This window comes from Miniopterus natalensis, chromosome 2 (genome assembly GCF_054644295.1).
Source record: "Miniopterus natalensis isolate mMinNat1 chromosome 2, mMinNat1.hap1, whole genome shotgun sequence".
Lineage (NCBI taxonomy): Eukaryota > Metazoa > Chordata > Mammalia > Chiroptera > Miniopteridae > Miniopterus > Miniopterus natalensis.
In genome coordinates this window covers 34881104-34904327 of record NC_142082.1, presented here as the reverse complement: position 1 = coordinate 34904327, position 23224 = coordinate 34881104, and the positions used below count along the sequence as shown (strand labels likewise).

Genomic DNA, 23224 nt, shown 5'->3' with positions numbered 1-23224 from the left:
CGTCAGTCAGACACTAGGGCCTGTGGAGGCGATGACTGTACTACATTGCTCTTCCTGACCAGGTGTGTCCAAAGTTTAAACTGAGAACCTTAAATTCTAATTGGTGGAAGAAGGAAATAGGGTGTGCATTATATGAGCATATTTAAGATTATGAGAACATTATTATTCATTTCTAGATCAGTTATTTGTGTAATTATTTGTAATCCTAGTGACACTAAACTTGGGTGTGCTTCCTATTTCTAGGGACTATTTTGTGAATTATGCTGTTCTACAAGGACTTAAGTATTTGAATGTGCACACTTTAAATGTGAATAGGCAGAATTCCATTCCTCCACTGTGACAATTTCTAGCTTTGAAGAGGTTCTCTGGAAATGCTACTTTTATCTTTCTTCTGCAGTGATAAACTTTAATGTTGGAGTGTTGTAAGTTCTCACATAATAAGGCTTAGATTTTTGTTTGGTTTGGCAGTAGACTTCTGTTTAAAATTCCTTTAATCTGTTCATTCCATGCTTTTTATATTCATTTTGATAGCTGATGGCTCTGTGAAGAATTTTGTATGAATTTACAGCACTAATAAAACTTGTATTTGTGACTCTTCCTCCATCCCAACTTGCTTAAAAGTGGGGTTTTCAGTGAGTTGCTGAATTTTGTCTTCTTTAGATTTTTTTTCCTGGAGGAAATAAGAAACAATTCATATGCTAGATCTAAAGTTTCATTAAAATTGCTTATGCCCTGTCTCAGGCATTTAAAGTGGGCCATCTGTCTAAACATCTTTCTCTCTTTTTTTTTTCTGATCATTTCCTCGACTTATTCATGAGCCATGGGAGGGCTCCTTTGTAGTCTCCATGGAGCTGGTTCTGTCTACCCCCACTGAATACATCTATGTGCTTGCATAACATAGCTTTTCACCGTGCTGGAAATTCTCTGAACTTGGTTCAGATGAATGGCCCACTTTTCTGAAGGCCTTTTTCTTCCTGCAAAGATTTGTATGCAGAAGCTGACCTCTGTGACTATGGAATGCAGCATATTATTCTTGATCATTTTACAGACCACCCACTGTGAAAGTTATGATGAAGGATTGCTTAATGATTCTTCGACCACTAACATTGTTTTAACTCAGTATTTCACTCCTAAATAGGTAATGGCACAATTGAAAACCAGCTTTTCTGAGGGTCTGATAATATGGTTTTGAGATGCTTGTAATCCCTGCTAACTAAAGATGCTCTTAGTTATGTTTACATAAAATCTGCTTTGAAAAAAATGACACGTAATAGCAATGTATTTGTGTTAGTATTATTTGTACTTTTTTGATTAAAATATTTCAGTAAACTAAATGTATTAGCATTAACATTTGTGACAGTCCAACTGACAGTTTTTTGTCATAAAATATAGAAAAATTTAGTTTTACACAGCGTATTCATTCTGGCTGGCTGACGGTAATCAAAGGAGACAGGTCCGGGTAAGAGCTAGCATTTGATTTGCTTTGTGAGTAGCTGTTTATGTGAATTCCTTTTCACTTTTTTTTTTTTGGGGGGGGGGAGATTGTGTTTTGAAGTAGTAGCTTAAATTATATCAGCTTTGCAGGTAACTAATAAGTTGTACAGATGAAATCTTTGATCAGGTGGTAGCCTCTTTCACTTAGACACATCAGGAAAGGAAGCTGTTTTCTGTGTATTATCACTGTGAAGAGTTGAGTGAAGCCCCAAGAGTTGTACCCCTTCTTTTCAGAGAGTCATTTATAAAAATCTTCTCTGAGACTATTTTGGATTTACTGGATAGATGTAATTCTTTTTAAAAATTTAAAATATAGTTTAGATAATATTACCATTACAAACATGTTTATGCTGGTAGAATTGCTATGACTCATTGTTAGTGTAGTTTCAGTAATTTTGCGGAAATAGAGCATATATACTTTTAGGTTGGTATGTATTATTGTTTTAATTTATAGTTTATTTCTACTCCAGAACTTACTGATATTTACACTGGATATATATGCCCAACCCCATCCATTCTATTTAAAAACAAAGCTACTTGGAAACTTACGTAAAGCCAGAAGGAATCTTAGCAAATTTTGTTTGTGGAAGAGCAAATTCTTAAAGAGATTCCACATTGACTGTCTACTTGGTATCTCAAGGTTTTGCTTTCACAGTGGAACCTCTTTCCTATGTCTTACCAACATATCAACTTAAAAGAAATTTTTAAAAAAGTGCCACTTCAGAGTTTTGTGCTGAGAAGAAACAACAGCTTCCCCCCCCCCCACTTTGCTCTGATCCATATTTTACAATTGTGGAAAATTTGGTTGAAAATGATTGACTGAGTTGCTTGGGACATTGCTAGGAAGAGAATGGGCTGAGATGAGACCTCAGCATTTTACCTCAAAGGAGCCTCTGCTGCAAGTTCCCTCTTGGGGAGGTTATAACATATAACAGATGTGGATCAAAATAAAAGAATGGAAAAATAAATAGTAGTTAGGTTCTGAAAAGAGGCAGCTACATCTCACCACCAGCCGTAAGATTGCTTTCTCTGGGAAAATGCATTTGGAGTTCGAACAGGATGTCAAAATCAACAGCTTCCTTCGTCCTCTGGAAACAGACTTGTTGCATAACTAAAGAGTGTCTCCACATTCCTTGAAAGGGTTTCCTCCATTGGGCCACTAGATTGTGAAAATATTAAGCAGATAAATAGGTTAAGTGGAAAGGAGATCCCTGGTGTTTGTACTATAATTAGGGAACAGTTTATGAGAGAAAGAATATTCTTCTTGAAAAAATCTGTTAGTTTGAGAAGCAGAGAGAAGGAATTCAGTTTCGCTAAAGGAATTTCCGTTATGGGGTAAAACAAGAATATAGACCTAGAGTTGGGACTAATCATAACAATAAAAGTTAACATTTACATGCATTATTTAATATAATCCTCAATACATCACTATGATGCAGATGCCATACTGTGATTATCTTAATTTTATACATAAGGAAATAGAGACTTAACTAGTTTGCTCAAGGTCAAATTAATTAATGGCAAACTGGAAGTTACCAGAGTGAGTTTGTAACCACTGTGCTTATTTCTCTTGCTGGTCTTAGCTTGCCTTGGTTTGGTTCGTGAAGCAATTTAAGTGCTTGTCCCAACTAAAGCAGAGAATAATCAAATAAAAATAGATACAAAGAGTGGGGTCTTGTTTTTAAGGAACTTGAATGGTAGGTAAGTTAAGATTGAACTGATCTGAAGTAGAAAATCTTGGAACAATCTAGAACAGGAGAGTAACCTAATTATCGAGGATAGCAAAGATTTAAGAAAGCCACGTTGCACCATAATCCAGCTGTGAGGGTATTTGTGTCATCACAATGCCCCTGAGAGGTCAGGGTGTTACCCCCAGTTGAAGGGGAACTAAGGGAAGTCTAGTGAGGTCATCTACATGTCCAAAAGCAGCCAGGTTGAAACCTAGGAGCTCAAGGTTCATTCTCCTTCGGTAGCTCATGCTGTGTCGCTTGGGTGACAGGGCCTGTCCTACGCAGTCTTCGCATTTAGTTGCTTCTCAGATTCTTTCCTCTTTGTCCTCTCATCTCAGCCCTTGTTCTGAACCCTGTGCTGGGGGTGGGATATATAAAATTAAGGCGTGATCTTGGTCTTTTAGAGGCTCACAGGCCAACAGGAGAGACAGATATAAACAAATGCCCTGGGGAATAGAGTTCCAAAATTGAGGTGGAATTGGAGCACAGCACCAGCTCCCTTCTCTGCGCCATGCCTTCCCCTCTCCTCTCCTCTCCTCCCCTCTCCTCCCCTCTCCTCCCCTCTCCTCCCCTCCCCTCCCCTCCCCTCCCCTCCCTCTCCTCTCCCCTCTCCCCTCTCCCCTCCTCCCTCTCCCCCTCCTCTCCCTCTTCTGTGCTCCCCTGTTGCTCTTTCCAGCTCTCAAGTGTGATGCTCTGTCTTCTGAAAGAATCCTCTTCACATTGCCAAAAAAGAAGCTTCTAGGTCTCTGTGTGTATTATTTGATTTGTTGATGTATATTTTCTTTTTCACTTCTATAGTATTTAAAACATTTCTTCATCTTAAGGAAATAAATAAGTAGTGGGACAAATACAAATATTCACCTTAATGATTAATTACATTAGACGTTATGTCTAGAGGTGATTTGATTATATTCAAAGTTTTTGTGACTGTGACTGTTAAAAAAATTAAATACACAGAAAATCCTTTTGAAATTGGCTGGCGGTGATGGTTAAAAGAGGAAGGGAGGTTAAATAAGAACATAACCTGCAACATTTTTTCAGAACTACAACTTAAGTCAGAGTCTCGATACTACATATTTAGTGTTTAGTATGTATTACTTCACAACTATAAATAATGTAAACATGCAATATTTAAATTAGTTTAATTCAGAAATCATTAAATTTTTGTAAATTAAAAAAATTGTGCAGAATATTTTTATTCTAAAAATATTTTTATCTCTGGTTACTTCACCCAATTTTCCTGGATCACGTAATATTGATCATACACAAGAAAAAGACCTGCGTGTTAAGACCAGCATTAGTGATGTATTCTTACCAAAACACAAACAGAAAAACAAAAGGAAGCTTTTGGAGGAGAAGGAAATAAATGTTTATTACCTTGATTGTGGTAATGGTAACATGAGTTAATAAATATGTCCAAACTCACCAAGTTGTATGTGTTAATTATGTGCAGTTTTTGTTGTTTTTTTTTGCAAACTCAATAAAAGAAAAGACTACTATTGTACTTTTTAAAAAACAGTCTTGGACAGTAACCAAATATTGAAAAGAAATGAATATTGCTTTAGGAAGGTTAATCTTTGAAGGACTGTCACAAATAAAGTAACTCAAGTTCATAGAATAGATGAAGGTACTTGAAATAGATGGTGATACCACAGTCACCCCAGACCGGCTGCTGCTGTCCTTGGAGTGTCTGTGCATGTTTTCTGTGTGTGTTTTTAAAAAATCTCTCTAGTTTTTTTCAAGGAAAGAACCTTTTAAAATAAAATGTTCTGAAATACAGTCTTTGGCAGTTTTAGTCTGCACACTTAATGTCAAAAGAAAATCAGTTTACTGCGAGAGAAAAATCTGAAATTATTAACCATCTTCCTGTTCTTCCCACTTCAGAGTACCTACTGTGAAACCGCAAGTGGCTAACTGGGAGCTTTCAGTAAAACTGAATGATGAAGTTCACGCTGTAGTAGCATCAAACACTGGGAAAACGTTCTCTGTAAGTTTTCTTTCTTTTTTTGGGGTAGTCTTGAAATTACGAGTATTTGAAACAAATATTTTAACTTCTTCAGTGACTTTTGAATCTATAACGTGTTTGTTTCATAGTCTTTAGGAAGTGGACTGTAAATGGAGATTTTTTTCTCTTCTGCTAATTAGGAAATACATTCTTAGATTTAGCCACATTCTAAATCCACCTCCTGATACCTGATTTATTTTTTTCTTTTGTTATTGAGATACTTTTGGCTTTGTTATAGAAAAGAGGATCTTTAATTATAATTCCAAATGTATGATAGCTGTGGTAGGTAACCATTCTTTTAAAACAATAATCTGAAGCCTCATATAACATTTCTTTGAGATTTCATGTGAGACATTCTTGAGGTGACACGCCTTATGGTGACATGCCTATTGTTTTGAGGAACTTAAAATCCCAGGATAGTATCCATGATAAAACTGCTTTAATTTAACTCTTGTCTGTACTGAACAGTGTTACAATAAGATTGAGTGTTTGTACTGTGGTGTGAGTAATATGCTTAAATTCTGCTGGTTGCTGTTGCCATAAAAACAGCTTGAAGTTACTATTTTAGCTTGTGTCCTTTTTAAGTTTCAGGATGAACCCAGAAACTACTATACAGTTAGTATAATAAGTATTACGTTAATTTACATTCCTTTTCTCATGGCTAAGTTGCATTGAAACGTCATTTTGTTTTGGGGAATGACTTTTTATCAAAAGATTTAAAAAGGATATGAAAATCACAGTACTACACTACAATTTCACTGAAGTAAGACCTGCTGAGGTTTTAGGTGCATGGTTGTTTCTTGATCCCAGCTAGAAAATGCCAGAAGTCCAGAATTAATGAGAATTCATTTATTCAGCAAATACTTAGACTCTGCCAGCTGTGTGCTAGATAAATGCTAAGCTGTTACACTGGAGTAGCTGACATTCTTAGGTGGTGGAGTCACAAGTAAATGAGATTACTTCATGAATTAAGGGCTGTCTCCTTGGTTTTCTTTAAATTTTGTGATTCATTCTATGTGCCAAAATTGCTAAATCATTTGTTACTAAAAGATGTTTCACTCAACTCTTAAAATGAGAGCTATGATGGAGTTAGACAGTTGTCTTATGATACATTTGGGGGTGAACTTCTGTGACTCTTTACATTCTTCCTTTCCATGTGATTGTTTTAAAGAATAGCATTGTAAGCAGTTAACCATACATGGGGTTGAGTAGCAAATTATATATATTTTATAGTAGAGAGTATTAATATTATTATGTAGCATTTTCCTGGGGGAAGGTTAACTTTTCAAAAATGTAGACTTTAGTATAAATTTTAGTTCTGTCTTGAGTCACCATTGTAGTGGTAACCTGATACCCCAATTCTATATTTTTCTAAGCAGTTCCTTGCCTTAATAAGAAAAGTGCCTGGTTACTTTTTAGAACTGTTCTTTCTCTGTGCTTGTTTAGATTCCGTGTTGGAAAACTAGAGGCCATTGGCTTGACAGCTCAAGTGGTGTCTTTGAATTTTTACTTCCTGTTTCATTTTTAGCTCATGAGGAAAGTAGGGCTGTTTTTAAAACAACAAAATTAATCTATTAAAGATTTCCCTGGAAAATATCCACTTTGATACATATTATCAAAGACTACTTCCCATATTTATTGGCTTAGCTACTATCAGAAGCATCAAACCTAATGAAAAGAGAGCACTCCTGATAGTATATTCCCTTTTTCCTAAGCATACTTGTTTTGAGCTTCATTTGACATCAGTGCTATGAAAGGAAAGTTGAATTGTGTGGAGTAAGTAAAGGCTCATTGGTATGAAGATTTTAATAGTGTAGAATCCCTGCTTTTAGGTTATCAGAGGGGAGAGCTGTAATTATTTCCTTGGTTTTCTAGATCTACTGCCACATCAAGAAAAAATGAATTGGTATAGAGGTGACAGTGTAGTATAGAGGTGACAGTGTAGTATAGAGGTGACAGTGTAGGTTAATGACGCCAGAGGTAGTACAGGCACAGTCATATTTGCTTAGCCCACAGTAATGCTTCAGATACCCCACGTTTTCACACTTCTTTTATTTAATTAAAAAATTTTAAGTTATATTTCAAATTAGGAAAGCACAGCAAATGTACAAATCTTCTACCATGGTTTCCTATTAAAAAAGGAAAAACATATGGATACAGCTAAATCCCCTACTTACATCCTCCGACATCCGCCCCTTTCCTCCGCAGAGCTGAGAGCTACCCTGAGCACGGACGTCCTTCCGTTACACTTCAGTATGTACATATGTCCCATAGTAAAAGTGAGAAAGAAAACTAAAAATACAAGTATTGATGATACCATTTATGTAAGATTTAAAAATATACAAAACAAAAACAATTCCAAACAATAGCATAAAAAAGAATAAGGTACTTAAGGATAAACTTAACTGTGGAGAAGGGCTTGTACACTGGAAACTGCAGTCCGCTATAAACTACAGAATGTTGCTGAAAGAAATGAAGGAAGACACAAATAAATGGAAAGCTATTTCGTGTTCATGGATTGGAAGACTTACTGTTATGATGTCAGTACTACCCAGAGTGATCTACAGATTCAGTGCAGCCCTTATCAAAATCCCAAAAGAGTTTTGCAGAAATAGAAAAACCCATCCTATGATTCGTATGGAATCTCAGGGGACCCCAAATAGCCAAAACAATTTTGAAAAAGAACAAAGTTGGAGAGCTCACACTTCCTGAATTTAAACTTCTAACAAAACTACAGTAATTAAAACAGTGTTATACTGGCATAAGACACACACAGACACCAATGGAGTAGACTTGAAAGCCCTGAAATAAACCACTGGTTATATATGGGCAAATGATTTTGATAAGAGTGCCAGAACAAGCCAATGGGAAGGACAGTCTTTTTAAGAAATAGTAATTGGGGAGGGGGTTGTGGGGCTGGGTGGAAAAGGTGAAGGGATTGAGCAAAAACAAAGAAAAGAAAAAAATGAAGTTGGATCCTACCTTAAATCATATGTAAAATGAACTAAACATGTATTAAAGACCTAAATGTAAGAACCAAAGCTGTAAAACTCTTAGAAGAAAACATGGGAAAAGCCTTGTGGCGTTGGGTTTGATGATCATTTCTTGAATATGACATTAAAAGTGTGGTCAACAAAAGAAAAAAGGGTAAATTAGACTATATCAAAATGTAAAACTTTTGTGCATCAAAGGACACAATTAACAGAGTGAAAATGCAATCCACAGAACAGGAGAAAATATTTCTATATATCTGACAAGGAATATTATCCAGAATATATAAAGGATTCCAACAACTCAATAGCAAAACAAAGACACGACCTGATTTAAAAATGGGCAAGGGACTTGAATAGACATTTCTCCAAAGGAAGATAGATATACAAGTGGCCAGTAAGCACATGAAAAGATGGTCAACATTACTAATCATTAGTGAAATGCAAATCAAAATCACAATTGGACACCACCTCACAGCCCTTAGGTTGGCTACTATCAAACAACTTCCAGAAAATAATGTGTTGGCAATGATGTGGAGAAATTGGAGTCCCTGTGCGTTGTTGGTTGGAGTGTGAAATGGTGCAGCTGCTGTAGAAAATAGTGGTTTCTCAAAAAATTAAAATTAGAATTGCCATATGATCCAGCAATTCCACTGCTGAGTATTTATTTTAAAAAAAAGGAAGCAGAGTCTTGAAGTGATATTGGCACACTCATATTCAGCAATATTATTCACAGTAGCCAAGAGATGGAAACAACCCAAGTGTCCATTGACGAATGGATAAACAAAATATTCACTCTGTTAATTGTGTCTTTTGTTGTGCATGCGGCGCGCGCGCGCACACACACACACACACAGGAATATTATTCAGCCTTAAAAAAGGAAGAAAATTCTGATACATGCTTCCACATGGATGAGCCTTGACAACTATACTAAGGTGAAATCAGCCAGACACAAAGGATAAATATGACTCCGAATAATGCAGTACCCAGAGTAGTCAAATTCATAGACAAAAATTAGAACGGTGGTTGCCAGGGGCTTGGAGGATGGGGGATGGGGACACAGTTTCAGGTTTGGAGGTTGAAAGAATTCTGTGAAGGTAGCAGAGAGCACAAAAATGTGTGTATATTTAGTACCACTGAACTGTACACTTAAAAATGGTTAAGATGGTAAATTTTATGTTTGTCAAATTTTTAAGAATATACAAACCAATGCAAATTAGTAGTTTCATTGAAACATTAAAAAGTAGGGAGGATAGAACTTTTGGGAAATGAAGAGAGCATGGTAGAATTAAAAGGTAAGTGAAGAAGTAGAAGAGGTGTAGTATTTTATGTGTTTTAAGTCTTTATCCTGATCTGACTGCAAGTGCCAGAATGAACCGATTAAGAATTAACTACGAAGTATAAAACCGGGTAAACACAAAGTTGAAATATCATTTAACTTATTAAGATGATAAGCCAAAAGTATCTTAAACAAACTGATTTTTGTTTATATTATTTTAAAATTATTATTATTTTTAATCCTCATCTAGGGATATGTTTTCATTGTTTTTCAGAGAGAGTGGAAGGGGGAGAGAGAGAGGGAGAGAGAAACATTAATGTGAGAGAGACACATCGATTGGTTGCCTCCCGCACGCACCCGGGCAGGGTCCGAGTCTGCAACCCAGGTATGTGTCCTTGGGGGAATTGAACCCGGGATCCTTCAGTCTGTGGGCCAACGATCTAACCACTGAGCAAAACTGGCTAGGGCTGTTGATATTATTTTTACAGTTCCCCTTTGGATTACTAAGAAGGTATCCATTTCTCTTTTATTCTGCATATTATGAAACTGGTCAAAATAATTCATGATAAAGGAAAAGATTAATGCATTTGTTATCTTAAAGATGATGAAGGACTAAATTCATATTAAAGACAGGTCACTGTAAAGAAAAATTTTAGCTTTCCCAAAAATGGGAAAATGAGCACTGTATGCGCACTTATATATTTTTTTGCCCCATATTTCATGTTATCTACTAATAAACTAGAAAACGTTTCTAGATAATCCTAGATATCATTTGTTACATAAATGAGCCACTTGTAGAATTTTTCCTCAAGATCTTGTTAACTACTTCTAAACAATAACCAGAATCCTAGACTACCGAATTTTCGCATACCAATATGGTTTTTGTGCTAATGGTTAAAAAGAAAACTGTAAATGATCAAAAGTAACATTAACCCTGACTGGTTTGGCTCAGTGGTTAGAATGTTGGCCCACGGCCTGAAGGGTTGCGGGTTTGATTCCTAGTCAAGGGCACGCACCTCGATTGCAGGCTCAACCCCTGGCCCTGGTCCCGGTGCATGCGGGAGGCAACCAATCAATGTGTCTCTCTCACATCGACATTTCTCCCTCTCTCTTCTTCCCTTTTCCCTCCCTCCCACTCTCTCTAAAAATCAACTGGAAAAGATCCTCAGATGAGGTGAGGATTTTAAAAAAACATGTAACATTTAGTAGTGCAAGGAAAATACTTCTTCAAGTGTTTTAAAAACTTTTCAGTTCTTTTTCTTAAAGAGATTTTATTTATTTATTTGTTTGTTTTTGTTAATCTTTCCCTGAGGATATTTTTCCCCCTTGATTTTTAGAGAGTGGAAGGGAGAGGGGGGGAGAGAGAGAGAAAGATATAGATGTGAGAGAGACATTGATTGGTTGCCTCCCACATGTACCCCAACTGGGGATGGGGGGAATCTAACCTCTAGCTCAGGTACGTGCCTTTCACCTTCCAATGCCAGGCCAATGCTCTAACCATTAGCCATGCTGGCCAGGGTGAGATTTTATTTTTTAGCTTTTTATAGAAAGATGAAAACCTAACATTTTAATGGCCGTAAAACTTTCCTGCAGTTTTAAATTACAGTATAGTTTTTTCATTCTTCCAATTTCAAGTAAGTTGGAGAACTCACACTTGCTCCTTTTAAAACTTATGGTAAAACTATCTTGTAATCAAGACAGTGTAGTACTTGCATAAATTCATATTAAAAGTTAAATGGCAGAGATCCATTTCTTGAACAGCAGTTCTGTGCAGCAAACCAAGTATAATTGGCGAAAGTTATGAAAATCACTATTTGCAAATCACATGTTGTTATATGTAGAAATCCTAAGAAATTCACTGAGAAGCTATTACAATTAATGACTAGGTTTAGCAAGGGTACAGGATACCAAAAAAAATTGTATTTTTGTTCACTTGCAATGAACAATACAAAAATAAAATTATTGAAATTCTGTTAACAAGAGCATCAAAAGAATAAAATACTTAGAGTAAATTTAACAAAAGAAGTGCAAAACTTATATTGTGAAAACTATAGACTCTTGAAAAAGAAATTAAATAAAATCCAAATAAAGAGAAAACATCTCATATTTATAAATGAAAAAACTTAATAATGTTAAGATGGCATTTTTTCCCAAATTGGTGTACAGATTCAGTGCAGTTCTTACCAGAAACCAAACCTTATTTTAGTCAGAAATTGACATGCTGGTACTAAAATTCATATGGAAACTTAAGGGACCCAAAATAGCCAAAACAGTCTTGAAAAAAGAACAGAGTTGGAAAACTCACACTTGCCCCTTGTAAAACTTACCAGAAATCTATCTTGTAATTAAGACAGTGTAGTACTTGCATAAAAATAAACATAAAAATTACAGAATGGAATTGAGAATCCAGAAAAAAACCCATAAATGTGTGGTCAAGTGATTTCACAAAGGTGCCAAGATGAGTCAATGAGGGAAGGAATAGTCTTTTCAATAACTGTTGGTGGAACAACTGGGTAACCACATATAAACGAATGAATTTGGATCCCTGCCTTATATTGAATTTATATACCAGAATTATCCCCAAGTGGTTAAAAGATTTAAATGTAAGAGACAAAACAATAAAACTTATAAGAAGACATAGTTAGTTGGAAAATCAGAGGTATATTCTATAGATCAATAATTTATTATTATGGAAGTGTATGTTTCCTGAAATTTTTTTAATCCTCACCCAAGGATTTGTTTTTTATTTTATTTTATTTTTATTGAATTTTAGAGAGAGAGAGGAAGTTCGACAAAGAGAAACATCAATGTGAGAGAGAGACATAGATCAGCTGCCTCCCGTATGTGCCCTGACCAGGAATCAAACCTGAAACCTAAGTATGTGCCCGGATTGGAAATCGAACCTGTAACTTTTTGGTGCATGGGATGACACTTCAGTCCACTGAGTCACCTGGCCAGGGTGCTTCCTTAATTTTATTATTGTTTCCATAAGCAGTAGAGTGAGGTTAGGATTTCCCTGCCTTGTTCTAGTTGCATTGTTGTTTTTGATACTCATTTTAGCTTATTCAAAGTTATTTTCATAAAGCAACAAGTTACTTTGGTCTGTTTTGTTGAACATGTGCTTTGCCCCAAGCACTGTGGTAAGGACTTTATAAACATTATGTCTAAATGAGATAGCAGTAACCTGGAAGGTAGATGTTACTAGCCCCAGTTTACAGATGAGTTTGGAAACAGGTTCAAAAAGACTAAATAGAACCAAAGTCACACAGCTTGTGAATGTAGAATCTGAGATTAAACTCAGGTCAGTGTGGTTCTAAGGCCCATGAGGTTAGTATCTTTTTGTATCTAACTTTGCAAAGTAGTTTTGCTAGAAAAAATTCTGAGAACTATAGCACTGTTGTGGGAAATTAGCTCTGCCATTTTGTGGATAAATCATTGTTAATACAAGGAATAATACATTTATTTCTATCCAGAATACTTTCGTCACATGATAAAGAGAATTCTCTTTGTGATATGTGAAAGTCATATTATTTAGTGGAATCATGGAAGGCACTGCAAGAACATGAATAAGTCACCAAAATGTGCACAATGTTATGTACACAATGTTCCCATTTTTTAAAAAGTACACAATTAGAATTAAGAGTAGATGTTAGAAAGCATTTTTAGTATTTTATTACCTGTGTAGATGTTAATATATTTTTCAAATAAATTGGTGTTAAAATTCAAAATACTGATTTTTAGGTATCATTTTACAGTTTTACACAAGTAATTTTTAGAGCAGTACAAGGTTTGAGATAAGATTTTGTGTGTAAAAGAGTTTGTGCTTTCGTTTTGTTTTTTAATAATGTTCGTTTTGGTTGAGGTAAATTGTTTCCTCTTTAGATGCCTGCGGTGGAGGGAAGGAAATATTTTGTAGAATTCATATCATTGAAGTTACCACCCTATATTTTTCTTCTCAAGGAAGAATATGGTGATGAACATAAGAATGAAAAAATAATAATTACATATGGGTGCATAACAAGAAATAATTACATACGCATTGTTTGAAGGTTTTCTTCTCAAAGATAGCCAGCCCTTTCTCATTTGTTCTCCACATATTTTGTTCTAGAGTTCTTGACTAAGAAAACATCCCACCAGTTTGTTTTCTTATTTAGAGAGTACTTTGAGAAGGTGGTTTTAAGTAGAACTATATAAGTATTTTTACATAATATTTCATAAAGGTTAAGAATTAAATGAACTTATCATATATCTGTAATAAGCTTGTGTACCATATAACATTTTCTTTGTTTTCAAATATTAATGTAAACAATCTCAAATGTACTTTCAACATGTGTTTATACCTGCATTTTACATCATAATCTCTGTTCTTTTTATGCCATTTGTAGAGAGTAATGCTGCATCATGTAGTTACTGGAATTTCTATAGGGACTAACAATCATGGTGGTTCTTTTAAAGAAATAATTTTCTAATGCCTAGAAAAAAGTACAGTATTATTATATCTGTTCTTTTGCCTCTATGGTCAGTTTTTAGAATAGACTCTTATTCTGGAACATGAAAAGGACATCAGCAAACAAGATCAGTTCACTATTACAGGTATACGTAAGGTAGGCTTTTTGTTAAAATGTCTGGCTAAGTGAACAGTAGGCCGACAGATAAAGAAAATAATATTTTTGTAAAAATGAATACCATAGCCTTGGCCGGTGTGGCTCAGTTGGCTGGGCATCGTCCCATGCACTGAGAGGCTGAAGATTCAATTCCTGGTCAGGGCACATGCCCAGGTTGCAGGCTCGATCCCCAGTAGGGCGCATGCAGGAGGCAGCCAATTGATGTTTCCCTCTTATTGATGTTTCACTCTCTCCCTCTCCCTTCCTCTCTCTCTAAAAAGGGAGAAGAAGAATAGGCCCTTATACATTATTGGTGGGCATATAAATATCATAATACTATTAGGGGCTTATAATAAAGGACTGCAGTTCTATTTTAAAAATTGTCTTATAGTATGTCAAATAATAGGAAACTGAAGTTTTTGAAGTTATGAAAAATATTTTATATTTAAAACCTTTTTCATTTTTTTGCTTTTGACAGCCATTTAATGTTATGATCATGTCAAATACTTCTCTTGTTAGGTTAATTTTTCTACTTAAACTCCCCCCTCCTCCTCTCCCATTTTTAAAAGGTATATTAAACAAAGCATTAGAGAATATCATATTTGAGGAAAATATTTTTTTAAACAGAAAAACATAATATTGCGTTAACATGAAATTTTTTCACTTTGGCTAAAACAATTGTTTTCTTGGTAAAATTATTTTTCCATTTGACAACTGAAATGCCCATCATAGTGAGATAATTAAATAAATATGGTACATACATAACATCAAACCCGTGTAGTCATTAAAAAGGTTATACGCATTCTCTGTGTGCTGATTTATGAAGTGACAAAAGCAATGTACATTCATTTGCGTAAAAAAGAGGAGATGTGTTTATGCTTGTTATGTATATAGTCTGTCTTAGGAAGGAACCACAGGAAACTGATAACCATAATTGTCTGAATCGGGGAGCTGCATGGCTGACCCCATGGAAAGAGTGAGAGAAGGATACAGACCTTCTACTAGACGTCTCTCCAGTACTTCTGGAATCTTGAATCCTATATATGTATTACCTATTCTTTTAAAAAATATATACAAGAAAAGGAGGTTTCAAACTGTGCCATGGAAGGGCCTGGAATATGTGGTACTGTTGAAATTTGGAATTTTACTCATCTACCAAGAAACTCCCGCAATGCCTAGGCCACCTAGGGAAGTAGTCAGGCGAACAGCTGGCTCGCTGGATGAAGAGCTCTGGCATTACACATACGCACTGAAACTCCTTCAGTTAGCACTCTGAACTTGGAGGTTGTTGCTGGCAATCACTTAATTGTCTATGTTTAGACATTGATGTAAATTATGAAATTAGAAAAAGCGAAGAAAGAACTGTACCATGAGTGAGAGAAAGGAAATTGGGTCAGAACAGACTTGGAGGGTCCCTCCAACAGCCTCTCATTTTCCCTTCTTTAGGTGTATAAAGTACCAGAGAGATTACTGTATAGAAGAGGTGTAGAGAGCTATGTTTCTTGCTAATAGCAAAAGGTAGTGAGAGCTTACTCCCGAAGTATTGCTCAGGGTCCCAGAACTCACAGTACTCATGGCTCCTAAAACATCACTGAAGGATGAATTATTCTCCCTACACTTGCTTTAAGGAAGGTCCAAAAGTAACTTGCTCTCCAATGTGACACCATTACCTCGAGCTAAAGACTGTCCTCTCAGAGCAACTCAGTTAAATCAGCTTGATGTCTGATAGGAGGGGTTCAGATAAATGAGGCTGTAGAAAAATCAAGTCAAGAAGAGTAACCTTGCACAGCTTGGTTTGTTTATTTTTAAAGTGCAGCCCCATTCAGTGGGTATGGTACTGTGCTTTTGAACAATAGGACTGAGTTTTCCTAAAAAGGTGAGGCTCCTGCCCATGTAACCTGGAAAATTGCTTGCCTAATTGGCTGCACAGTTGCACCTGTACCCTCTTGAATGACTCAGTCATGTTGTGCTCAAGAGTCAAGTAACTTGTTATGAGACTAAATGAAGAAAAAGTAAGTTGTAAAATCTAGTTACTTTGGAAATGAAAAACACTAAATGGTATTGTTTGCTACCGTATTAGAGTTGGCAAATACTATAATTAAGACTTCAAGTAATTTTAATAATCCCCTAGTTTCAGCCACTTTCTGAAGAATTGTATTTAGCTTTCAATGTTGATACCAAATAATCAGGTTGAATCAGTTCAATTTCATAAACCATTATATCCATAGTAGTCTATTACCCTGTTATGCGCACTGGTAACATTTCTACCATAAACTTTATTAAAAATCATTTTGTTGATTTTGGCATATTTATTGGTCCCTCAAACTTATTTATAAATAAAATGAACAGTGAAGCAAACTATTGGAGTGCCTTTGCTGAGTGATTCAACCACTAGGTGAATTTTGATAGATTTATAGCCATTACGCATCATTTCAGCTGTATTATAGTTTAATAGCTGTTTATTGAGTGTCGCCTATGACATAGGTCCTGGAGGGCCAACGATAATTAAGAGAGGTAATATATAACTCCTTATAGAATTTATCATCTCTTGAAGGTGACAAGGACCAAGGCTGTGCCAGTCAAGCACAAGAGGTGAGTGAGGACAGGGAGAGACAGGTACTGTGGAGAACACCTGGGGGAGCCCTAATCTGGCCATGGAGGTGGTTGTAGAAGGTGTTAGGATGGAAATAATGGCCAAGCTGAGACCTAAATAAGGCAGGTGGACAGTGAGATTTCAGAGGTGGAAAATGAAGTAACTGCATGATATTTCGTAAAATTTCTTACTGCTGTTCAGGAAATCATCTTATACCCTGTTTATTGTGACCCCCCTTAAAGCCCAGGGCCTTGTACTAAACTAGCATGCCTGTCCTCCGTGTGTGTACCGAGATGGCTGGCGGAGAGGGCGCTGCTCGGCCGGCTCGCTGGGCAGCGACTGCCTTTCTCATCCCGTTGACAGAGCTCTTCTCTTCTTTCTGCCTGCCTTTGCTCCTTCACTTCAAATAATTTTGGATCAAGTATATAATTTCTTTGATTTTGTTTTAATTTTTTAAATTGAGGTATAAGGGACATATGTTAGTTTCAGGTGTACAATATGATGATTCGATGTTTGTAGATATTACACAATGATCACTACAAGTCTAGTTAACATTCATCACCACACAGTTACAAATTTTTTTCTTGTGATGAGAACTTTCAAGATTATTCTCTTAGCGACTTTCACATATGCAGTATAGTATTATTCACTATAGTCACCATGCTGTATATTATATCCCCATGCTTTGTTTATTTATAACTAGAAATTGTACCTTTTGAGACCTTCCTTCTTCCATTTTACCCACCCCTACCCCCATCAGTCACCAATCTATTCTCTGTATCTATGAGCTTTTTAAAAAAGTTATCCATTTGTTCATTTATTTATATTCCACATACAAGTAAGATTATATATGATATTTGTATTTCTTTATCTGACTTATTTTACTTAGCATAATGCCCTCAGGGCCTATCCATGCAAGATTTCCTTTTTTATGACTGACTAATATTCCACTGTGTGTGTATCTCTCTTTGTCTCTCTGTGTATGTGTATGTATCCATTGATGGATACTTAGGTTGCTTTCATATCTTGGCTATTGTAAATATGCTGCAGTGAACATAGGGGTGCATATATCTTTTCAAGTTAGTGTTTTCATTTCCTTCAGATAAATACCCAGAAGTGAAATTGCTGGATCATATGTTATTCTATTTTTAATTTTTCAAGGAACCTTTCTAGGAGTTGTAAGAATTTGGCTCCTCTAGGCCAGCTCCTCATTGAACAATAAGAGAACACATTAGGCCTGGAAGATTGAGTGACTCACCCAAGGTTGCTTGGTAAAGAAAGAAAGCAAAGCCAGAAGTCCCAGGTCTCCTGATGGCTAGTCTTTCTCTTTTTATTGAGTTCTCTGCAGTGGGAAGAAACTCTAAGTTTAGCAACTGCGTGGATGGTATTAGTTTTCCCTCTATATATATTACAAAAAAAGTATTGAATTTCCCCTATTTAGGGAGCTTGTTGCTTTCTGTCACATCTAATAGTGTTCCTTAAGCCCTTGATGGTGTGGGTCAGTTGATTGTGTGTCATCTCATCCACTGAAGGGTTGCCGGTTCGATTCCTGATCAGGGCACATGCCCAGGTTGCGGCCTCCATCTCCAGTAGGGGATGTGCAGGAGACAGCTGATCGAGGTTTTGCTCTCACATCGACATTTCTCTCTCTCTCCCCCCTCCCTTCCTTTTTCTCTAAAAGTCAATTAAAAAATCTTTAAAGAAAAAAAAGTGTGTTTGTTCAGTATGATTATATGAGCTCACCATAACCAGTTACAGAAAGTTATAAAGGCTTGGTAGATAGATACCAAGACTATTTTATTCTGTTGGGATGATATTCCAGATTCTTAATATAACTTTCTTTTATCACTTCATGGTTCACGTAATGACTGTTCAGTGGGATATTTTTGTCCAACCAGTATGTTTAAAGTTTTGAATTCCTGCTGGCTTTTATTAACTACTCAAGAATCCTAGCTAAACATCAGAATCCTGGCTTTATGTATCAGGAAAAAGTTAACTGTGCAATCATGGCTAATTATCTCATTAATTTTTTAAAATCACTTCCACTGAACAAATATATGAAACACTAAATATTGACACATCTCCTCTTGTTGTTTTTTTAAGGTCTTGTAGATCTGCAAAACTGGAGTTGAAGCCAGAAAGAAATTTCAGATAGTGAGAAGTAAAAATACTCTGCCTTCACTCAGATTTTTCAGTAGTGAAATAGTGCACACTCTTAACATTACTTTTATGGAGCTTTGTAGTCCATAAAAATAACATCGTTGTTGAGCCTCGATGTGCGGCATTTGTGACTGAAGGTTTTGATGTCTTCACACAAGGCAGACTAGTGCTTTCCTTTGAAATGTGTGAGGCAGTTTTAGATGCAGCTTCTCAGATGGATTTAATTAGTCCTTCATATGACTGGATGTCCGTTTGTTGCGGCTGAATTCTCATTTCATTCACCCATAACTAGAAACACCTCGCTTCAAACAGGTTTCTTCAAAGAAAGAGAGGTTTAGGGTTCTATGGTTTACTGCTTTTTGATGTTGGTTTTCCTTTAACTGAGAAGACCTTATGTTTACACAACTGTTATTATTAAGAAAACATAGCTTTCTTCACGGAGGTTCCTTTTGTATCAGTGCTGGTTATTGGTGGAAGTCAGAGATCTGTGGAACAGATCTCGCTCTGTCGGACATCAGAGCAGCTGTGTGTTTGCATATTTTGCTTATGAGAAGCATAAACCAAAAATATGGCATAAACTTGTAGAATTTCTCTAACTCTGAAATTGGAATGCCAGAATAAGGTGAAAACCAGTAACTGAATATGTTAATAGGGTGGTTGCTGCAGAGCTTATAATATTAACCACTGAAACAGAAAATCAACTAACAAGGTTGCCATAAATCAAATAATACTATTTTGCTTTCCTCTGCCTACAGTGCATGGTTCATGGTATGCCTTCAATAAATATGTTGGAAAAAATGCAAATGTATTTTCTATAGTAAAATTATATGTTTTAAAAATGTATCCTGCTACTAATATTTGGGGTTTTGAAAAATTACCCTAAACCTTCACATTTCATTAGAATAGCTCCTTGAATTTACCCTGCAAATCATGTTCATTCTTCTCTTTCCAGTTACTGTGTCTGGGGTCTGGCATGCTTTATCATCAAGGCAGCTTTTATCTTCTGTGCCCACAATTCTAATTACATTTCAGGGGGTTGTGATCTCTTCCAGAATCCTGGTCATTCATTGTACTTAAGGATGAAATGCTTCGGTGGGTTTGGGCTGTTCACTCATGGGCACAGGTTTGCATCTCTAAAGTTTCTCTTGCTCTAACATCCCTATTTGTGTAAAAATCCTAAATACTCTTTCACTTCTTATTACTCTTTCCTTTTTATGGAAAGACAAAGTTAATTTAGACTCTTCAAGCTTAAAAGTATCTCAAAGCCACAGATCACAGTGAAAAATACATAGTAATATGTCTCACAAATTCTTTTGGTGTCTTATTTCAGTATTGCATCCAAGAATCTCTAGAATCTCAGGCTTGTGTTCCTGCCTCGTTGCTTAGCCACAACTGATCTTTCCCATCTTACTCACCAGACCCAGTTCTACAAAACTGTGCCAATTTCTAAAATTCAGTAGTCAGAGTTATATTACCATTGAAGATAAGAAAAAAAGATCAACAAAGGCTTAATAAGAACAGATTTTAAAAAATATTTTGAGCAATATTAATACTAAATCAGAAAGGGATTTCATTGAAAGGGCCAATATATTGTTGAGAATTGATCTGTGTTCTTGATTACATATTTTAGGTGTGGTGGCTATTTTGTGAAAATCCTCATATTAGAAGAATTATGAACATGTGGCTCAGGAATATTTTATTACATTTAGGTAAATTTAGTAATTAAAAAATCTATAGATGTGATATATTTAAGGTGTTCTTTTTTTAAAAAAAAATATATCTTTATTGATTTCAGAGAGAGGAAAGGAGAGGGAGAGAGAGAGAGACAGAAACATCAATGATGAGAGAGTCATCGATCGAGCCCGCAACCTGGGCATGCGCCCTGACCGGGAATCGAACCCTGATTGCCTGGATCCTCGGTCGATGCTCAACCGCCGAGCCACGCCTGGCTGGGCTTAAGGTGTTCTTTAATGGTTCTGCCTTTTAGTATAGTTACCTGATTCCAGAGCATTTTATTTCTTGCAAACACTCTAAAAATCTTGGTAAAATATACAATCTCAAATACAAAGGACAGAACATTTGTGAATTTTCTTTGATATCAACTTGCAAGACAACTAACTTGGTAGGGAATCCTATTTCTGATATTTGAAGTAATTATGTATTATACTTATCACATTTTTTATTCTGCAAACAGGGCCATCTTATTAAAAAGAAACATTAATTACATTGGATATAGGGACACAGGCAATCATATTCTTTCTCCATGATGTTCAGTTGTAAAAATTAACTGTCAGGCCCTGGCCGGTGTGGCTCAGTTGGTTAAGTGTTGCCCTGTGCACCAAAAGGTCGCCTGGTTCCATTTTTGGTCAGGGCACACGCACAGGCTGCGGGTTCAGTGTAGTCAGGGTGCATACGGAAGGTAGCTGGTTGATATTTCTCTCTCACATCGATGTTTCTCTCTCTCTCTCTCTCCTCTCTCTCTCTCTTTCTCTCTCCCCCCCTCTCCCTTCCTCTCTCTCTAAAATCAATAAAAACATTTAAAAAATTAACTGTCAACATTTACTAACAGCTTTAGTTTGGGGAAAGGTAAGGGGTGGTGGAGAAACAATAATGCCACATTGTATTTTAAAAAACAGTTTTGAATGGAGATAAACCTTACCAGTCACTTACCAGTTATATAACTGGGAAAGTTACTTAATCTCTGTCAGCCACTGCAGTAATAGTATCTTATATAAACACTGGTATATAGGAAAAGACTGTAAATTGGATGGACTTGAGTTTAAACATCAGTCCCGAAACTGCTGGCTGTGAAACCAGTACAAGTTAGTTACCTTTTCTGAGCCTTTGTTTTCCTCATCTGTAACATAGGGTTAATATTCTCCAGGGTTTTTGTAAAAATCAGAATCAGCTCTAGTATAGTGGCTGGCATGTAGTAGGCACTTGAAAAACAATGTCTCTTCTTTAAATATACCATTTTGCTTTTTAAAATAATCTAAATTAGCTTTTACTTTGCAAGCAGTTCTTTCCCATTGTATGAAAAATTCATAGAAAGTTTTAAAATTAAGACTAAAAAAATGTACAGAAATACATTGTGTTTCGAGACTTGCCAATATTGATTAATATTTTAAGATTCTGATATTTTTTGATTAACATGTATTTTATGAAGCCTTTTTTGAAGTTACAACACAATACTTGGAGAGTAGTTATAAGGGTAATCTTTACCTCTTGGTGATTCACTTTGGGAAATTTTGTCGAGTGACACTGGTGGACCAATCACTGCTGTCCCCTTCCCCTCCCCCTTCCCACCCCCAGAACCCTGCTGTGGTTTGCAAGCCCAGGAATCCTGCAGTTCCTCCTTACTCCACTGTAGGGCGCATCTACACTGTTACCGTGCAGGGCTGAAGGAATCGGGCGCTCTGGGGGATCTGTCCCCTCTCCATTTAGAGCCTTTCTCTTACCTATAGACACTCTACTGTTAAAAACTCCAGGGATCATGGAATCGCCACAGCAATTATTATAGTGACCATTCTTTGCAATAAAATACTGACTCTTGCTATTGGATTTACCCTCCAAATGATCTTAACATGTATCAAAATTGGCTTGGTTGAGGTGTTACTAGACCAACCTGGGTTTGGATATGCACTTTGCTGGCTATGGAACCTTGAGTAGTTATTTTAACTTCTCTAAGCCTCAGATTTGTCATCTGTAAAATGTAGTTAACATCCCCATGTCGGGTTGCTCTGAGGATGCAGTAAGTTTAATGTTTATTAAAATACCTGATTGATGTTAGGCCCTCAGTGCATGTTCCCTTTCTTTGATTTAGACTCATTTTTCTGAACAAGTGATAAAAAGACAGCTGCAAAGAGAACTAAGGGGCATTCATAATCTGGATATTACTACTACTGGAATTTCTATTCTGACTCAGTGTTGCTTTCTTTATTTAAGGTATTTTATTTCTAAGTGGGAAATTATAAAACCATGCCATTTGTTTCTAACTCAGTGTTTAAATCTCAAAAAAAGAGAAGTAGATATTGCTTCAAATATTAAAATTGAGTGCAAATGACTTTGGGCATGGCCCTGCGTGGATATATTTGCTCTTAGCCATATTTATCATTCTAGCATGATGGTATGTGTATGTTACTATTGCCCCATTTTGTTACTTGGCTTTTTATTAAAAGCCTGACTATGTTTATGTATGGTTATCATATGGAACAAGAGTGAGGAAGCCAGCTAGAGATTAAACATAGCACAATCCTCTGTTGTAAATAACCATAGCTCTTGTGGGTGGGTACCAAGTTTACCCAATTGGACCAAAAAAAAAAAAAAAAAAAACCTGATAAAGTTTATCTTTCAAAATCTAGTGATGAT

The 23224-nt window shown here is 36.1% G+C and overlaps 1 protein-coding gene across 2 annotated transcripts in view; it reads left to right on the top strand.

Moving 5' to 3' along the window:
* PCCA (propionyl-CoA carboxylase subunit alpha) overlaps nt 1-23224 on the top strand; it is a 336620-nt gene that overhangs the window by 190203 nt on the left and 123193 nt on the right. For both annotated transcript variants that reach the window (XM_087814252.1, XM_087814253.1), the window contains one exon: nt 5109-5211. In XM_087814252.1, the coding sequence (XP_087670378.1) occupies nt 5109-5211 (103 nt within the window). The remainder of the gene's footprint in view (nt 1-5108; nt 5212-23224) is intronic.